Source organism: Myotis brandtii, unplaced genomic scaffold, assembly GCF_000412655.1.
Source record: "Myotis brandtii unplaced genomic scaffold, ASM41265v1 scaffold303, whole genome shotgun sequence".
In the NCBI taxonomy this organism is placed as follows: domain Eukaryota; kingdom Metazoa; phylum Chordata; class Mammalia; order Chiroptera; family Vespertilionidae; genus Myotis; species Myotis brandtii.
The window spans coordinates 5,011,970-5,016,822 of NW_005361573.1; the positions used below are offsets into that span (position 1 = coordinate 5,011,970).

Consider the following 4,853-nt stretch of genomic DNA (forward strand, 5'->3'; position numbering starts at 1 on the left):
CCCCCCCCCCCAGTGTTATTGAGGTAGAATTCACATACCGAATGGTGCTTTTAAAACATGACACTTCATCATGCACCTTCAGTATGTTTGTAAAACGACCATAAACATGTCCATGTCCCCTTATCTAACGGAAACAAACAGACCCAGGTGGAGTGAGTTGCTCGAAGCCACACCATAAGCTCACTGCAGAGTTAGCACCAGGGCAAGCTGAGCCTCAGTGTCCTTGTCTGTCAAATGTAGGCCCCTCCCTCCTCCGTCTGAGTATACTGGAGCCCCAGGGGACGAGGAATGTGGAAGTATTTCGGAAAGTGAAGTGGGTAGAAGAAAGCGCGAGCTTATGGGAAGGTGTGTCCTTTTGGCTGGCAAGGTCACTCTGTTCTAGTTTTCTATTAAACTTTTGACCTTTTCCTCCTCAGGCTATGTTTTCTACTAATCGTGGGACCGTCGGAGGCTTCTTCCTGGCAGGACGAAGTATGGTGTGGTGGCCGGTAAGTTTTCTCTGAAATACTGTTCGCTTAACTGCGATATTCCCTGTAGGAGGCCATATTCTCCTTGGGTTGGGGTGGTGGTCATTCCTCCTTCCCGCCTTAGACCCCTGATAATGGGTGTCTGGCTCACCCTCACTCCCTTGCAGTGTCCCGACCCGGAATCGAACCGTGACCTTCTGGTTCATAGGTCAACACTCAACCACTGAGCTACACTGGCCTGGATGGCTATTTAAATTAAAATTACAATGAGATAAAATTAAACATTTTTTCCTAAATCACACTCGCCATATTTCAAGTGCTTAATAGGTGCGTGTGGATAGAGGCTGATTTCCATGGTGGGTCCCTCATGGATGGTCTATCCCTGACCACAGTGGACAGTGCAGATCTAGAATACCTCCAGCGTGGTAGAAAGTTCTATTGACAGAGGCGCTCTACAGGTGTCAGAGCCAAGGCTGGCATGAAATCCTGGTGGGCTGCAGGTTTGCTGAATTAGATAGCTAAAGAGAACCTTGAAGTTTACTTTAATTATTTTGAAAACAGTGTACCCCCACCCCATCAAATACTTCAGTGTCCTCCCTGCAGTAAACCTGCCAAGTGCTCATCCAGTCCCCCTTTTTTCCTCCTGACCCCCTCCCCCCATGATGACAGAATTATTGGGGATAAGATCTTAGCTTCCAATCTCTTGGGGGAAGCCAATGAGGGGGAAGCATGGGGCAGAACCCCCTTAGGAGACGGGCATTTTGGGCTAGGCCTGGGACCACCCCACACCTTCACCGGCAATGATGACTCTCTTCCTGATAGTGCCCAGGTGTGGGTCTGGGCTGAGAGTTGTTTGGTAAGCAGAATTAGCCCCACCCAAGGCAGGCAGGGTTCAAGGGTTCTGTGGGGTTTCCTGTGAATGGTGTTTTCCTTATTCATGTCTCAGTATCGAGTGATTCTAACCAACAAAGAAACGTTACGTCATTCTTTTTTTGTGCAGAAGTCACTGCTTCCTTGATGTGGCTGAAATTCAACTTTTCTTCTCCCAACGATAATTTGCATCTACGTAAAGGGTCAGGAGGTGGCATTCATGGTTTCTAAACCTTGCCCATGTATCGGAATCACTTGGGTGTGTTTTCTAAAGATGAAGATCCCTGGGCTGCATCCCAGACCTACTCAGGAAAAAACACATCTTACAAGATAGTCCTAGGTATCTGCACTTTTTTAAAGCATCCTAGATGCTTTTGATGACCAGGCAGGTTTGACAATCACTTGTTTGGGTAGATTCTTCTCTATCTGGTCAGACTTACTGAAAACATCACCATCTGTTAGGGATGCTGGGAAGGGAGATTCTTAAATGGGGAAGCCGTGACCTCTAAGTCTCTCCCAACTCTAGAATTTTCTAGAATATTCTAGAAAGTAGAGCGACATGGGCTTTGAAGTCAGCATATCTGACCTGCCACATTTACTCGTGGTGTGACTTGGGCAAGTTGCTGAATTTCCCTGAGCTTTCATTTCTACTCTTATAAAAGAGGAGAATAATGCTCTGGCCGGTGTGGCTCAGTTGGTTGAGCATTGTCCTGTGCACTGAAAGGTTGCCAGTTCAATTCCCAGCCCTTGCACATACCTGGGCTGCGGGTTTGATCCCCAGTGGGTGTGCATGGGGGAGGCAGCCCTCTCACATTGATGTTTCTCTCTCTCCTTCTCTCTTCCTCAAAATTAAAAAAAAATTAAAAAAGGTTCTTATCAGGATTAAATGAGACATTGCATGCACATCATTCAGCACTGTGCTTGGCAAGTGCTCAATAAATGAGCACTGGGGATCAAACCCGCAGCCCAGGTATGTGCCTGGACTGGGAATTGAACCGGCAACTTTTCAGTGCACAGGACAATGCTCAACCAACTGAGCCATACCAGCCAGGGCATTATTCTCCTCTTTTCTAGAAGTAGAAATGGAATCTCAGGGAAATTCAGCAACTTGCCCAGTAGGATATGGAAGAAAGGCCCTCCAGTGGGACACTTTGCCCCCTTCATCTGCTTTGCCCCCTACTATGTGCTAGAGGAAGAGTTAGCAACCAGAGGAGCATTGGAAAGAGAATCCTTGGGGGATTTTAGGAAGGAAGGACCTGAGTCGACCTTGGGTTGATACATCCCAGGCCTGGAAGGCTTGGGTCGTCAGCCATGAAAAAAGGCAGGAGGAAATCATAGATCCTAAAGTCTGAAAAGAGATTGGACAGAGGACAGGCCAGTTGGGGAGCTTTGGGGACTTTGAAAGGAACGGTTGTGACCTGCAACAGGTGAAGATCCAGGAGCTCTGGGTAAAGACCCTGTTCTTAAAACACGGATAAGGCCCAGAGAGAGAAATGGCTGGCGCGTTGGCCTGGGGCTGGACGTGAGAGACAATTGGAGAGGAGGAGCAAGAACTCCAGGGCTGGGCTACTGCAGGAGTCAGCTTACACAGGGAGCCAGCCAGGCAGGCCCACAGTAGCCTGAGTCACACATGAGGCTAGCCAAGCCAACCGAGTAACATGAAACCACGAAGCTATACCTGTCATCACTGTGGGCTGGTTTGCGGTCCCGGATTCCCTCGTTGATGGCAACTTTAGCAAACAGCTGCCTGTGAGCTGTGTTGTATCGATTATTTAGAGATATGAGAGAGGTGAAAGCAGAGTGCGAGCGTGGAAGGGGAAATTCCCGCGTCCTTGGCTAGTGGTGCCAGAAATTACAGGGCCCCAGGGACACAGGCCAATGGAGGACTCTTGTTTTGGAGGAGATTTGGTTATACATACCAGAGGCAGCTCCACGGGAGCGGCGGGTGCAATGGGGTTGAGCCAACCTTGCCACACCCCCCTTCAACACATAAGGAAGCTCTCCAAAGGGAGTGGGGACCTCGCAGGAACCAAAGGACGTGGCTTGTGCCAGCTTTGTGACGTCAGGCAAGTCATTAGCCATTCTGAACCTCAGGGGGTCTCCTCTCCAAGGGGAGACAGTCAGATTGAGGGTCTCAAAGACTGTCCCAGGACTAAAATTCTAAGACTCCACACCACAGAGGAGGGGACGAGCACGAGGGAAATGGTTGTGGGCAGGCTGGCCAGTCCATCACCAGGGAGGGTCTTGAAAACAGAATGCCCGTGTCTCCCAACAGCCCAGTTTCTTTCCTTCCTTTATTGTTAGACAGTCGTCATAGAGGAGTGTCTCAAACGGTCTCGGGTAAGAATGGAAAACTTTCTCTGTAAAGGGCCCGACTGTAACTATTTTTGGAGGCCGTGTGATTTCTATCACAACGACTCAACTCTACTGCTAGCGTGAAAGCGGCCATGTTAATTCATAAATGGATAGCAGGGCCATGTTCAAATAAAACTTTATTTACAAAAACAGGTAGAGGGCTAGGTTTGGCCCATAGACCCTCATTCGTTGACCCCTTGCCCAGTCCTGGGCTCTGGAGTCATGCTCGTTGGGTTCGAATCCAGCCTCTGCCGTTTAACTAGCTGTGTGACCCTGGATGAGCTGCTAAACATCTCTGTGCCTTACATTGGTCATCTCTACAACAGGGATACTAGTGCCTACTTGAAGTTGTGAGGACACATTCACAGTCTCAGAACAGTGCCTGGCACACAGCAGACTCTCTGGTTTAGCTCTTGTCTTTGCTTGAAGGACTGTCACATCACCTATCTGATTGAATCCAGCAAGAATGATGATTAACCCCAGGGGTGGCCCAAGTTCACACACGATTAACGCCAGAGCTAGGGCTCTCTCTGTTCTTCTGGTTATTCAGGCCCCTTTCTCCTTATCCTTTGAGATGGAGATCTATGAGACCAATAGGTATGGTCTAAAGGTTTGTCTGAAAACCAAGAAATTCTTTCATTTCGAGCTGACCAGACCCCGATGGAAGTTTTCTCTGAGGAAAGAGGACAGCTTCTCACGCTTCTCAAACTCTCTTGAGTAACATGCATCTGATTGTAGCTGTAAGTCTCTAACATCTAATGATCCCATCGAAGTTCAGCCACATAGGATGCTACCAGAGTGGCCACCGGCCGTCCTGGAAGAGCCTAGCAGGCCTGAGACCTCAGTGGGAACTCACAGAGGAGAGAGGAAGAATGGGAATAAGGCAAATGGTCATAGAAGAGGCAGAGAGCTCACCGTGGAGCCAGGCTCAGGAAGGCATAAGGCAGACAAGTACTTGGCCTTCATGAGCCTGGGTGGAGGTGCGTGCCAAGCCCTGGTGGCCCTCTCTTCTGGCTTTGCTTGCTTTCCATTTGCAGGTAGCTGTGTGTGCTTTCCTTTACCCCAGGGCTGAGCCTGTGTTTCTCTCTCTCTCTCTCTCTCTCTCTCAAAAATATTTTTATTGATCTCAGAGAGGAAGGGAGAGGGAGAGAGAGAGAGAGA

The 4,853-nt window shown here is 49.0% G+C and overlaps 1 protein-coding gene across 1 annotated transcript in view; it reads left to right on the forward strand.

Moving 5' to 3' along the window:
* Positions 1–396: 396 nt before the first annotated feature.
* Positions 397–4,853, forward strand: part of SLC5A1 (solute carrier family 5 (sodium/glucose cotransporter), member 1) — a 36,081-nt gene continuing 31,624 nt past the window's right edge. Inside the window, exon 1 of the mRNA XM_005869786.2 lies at positions 397–488. Within this exon, the coding sequence (XP_005869848.2) occupies positions 420–488 (69 nt within the window). The 5' untranslated portion in view covers positions 397–419. The remainder of the gene's footprint in view (positions 489–4,853) is intronic.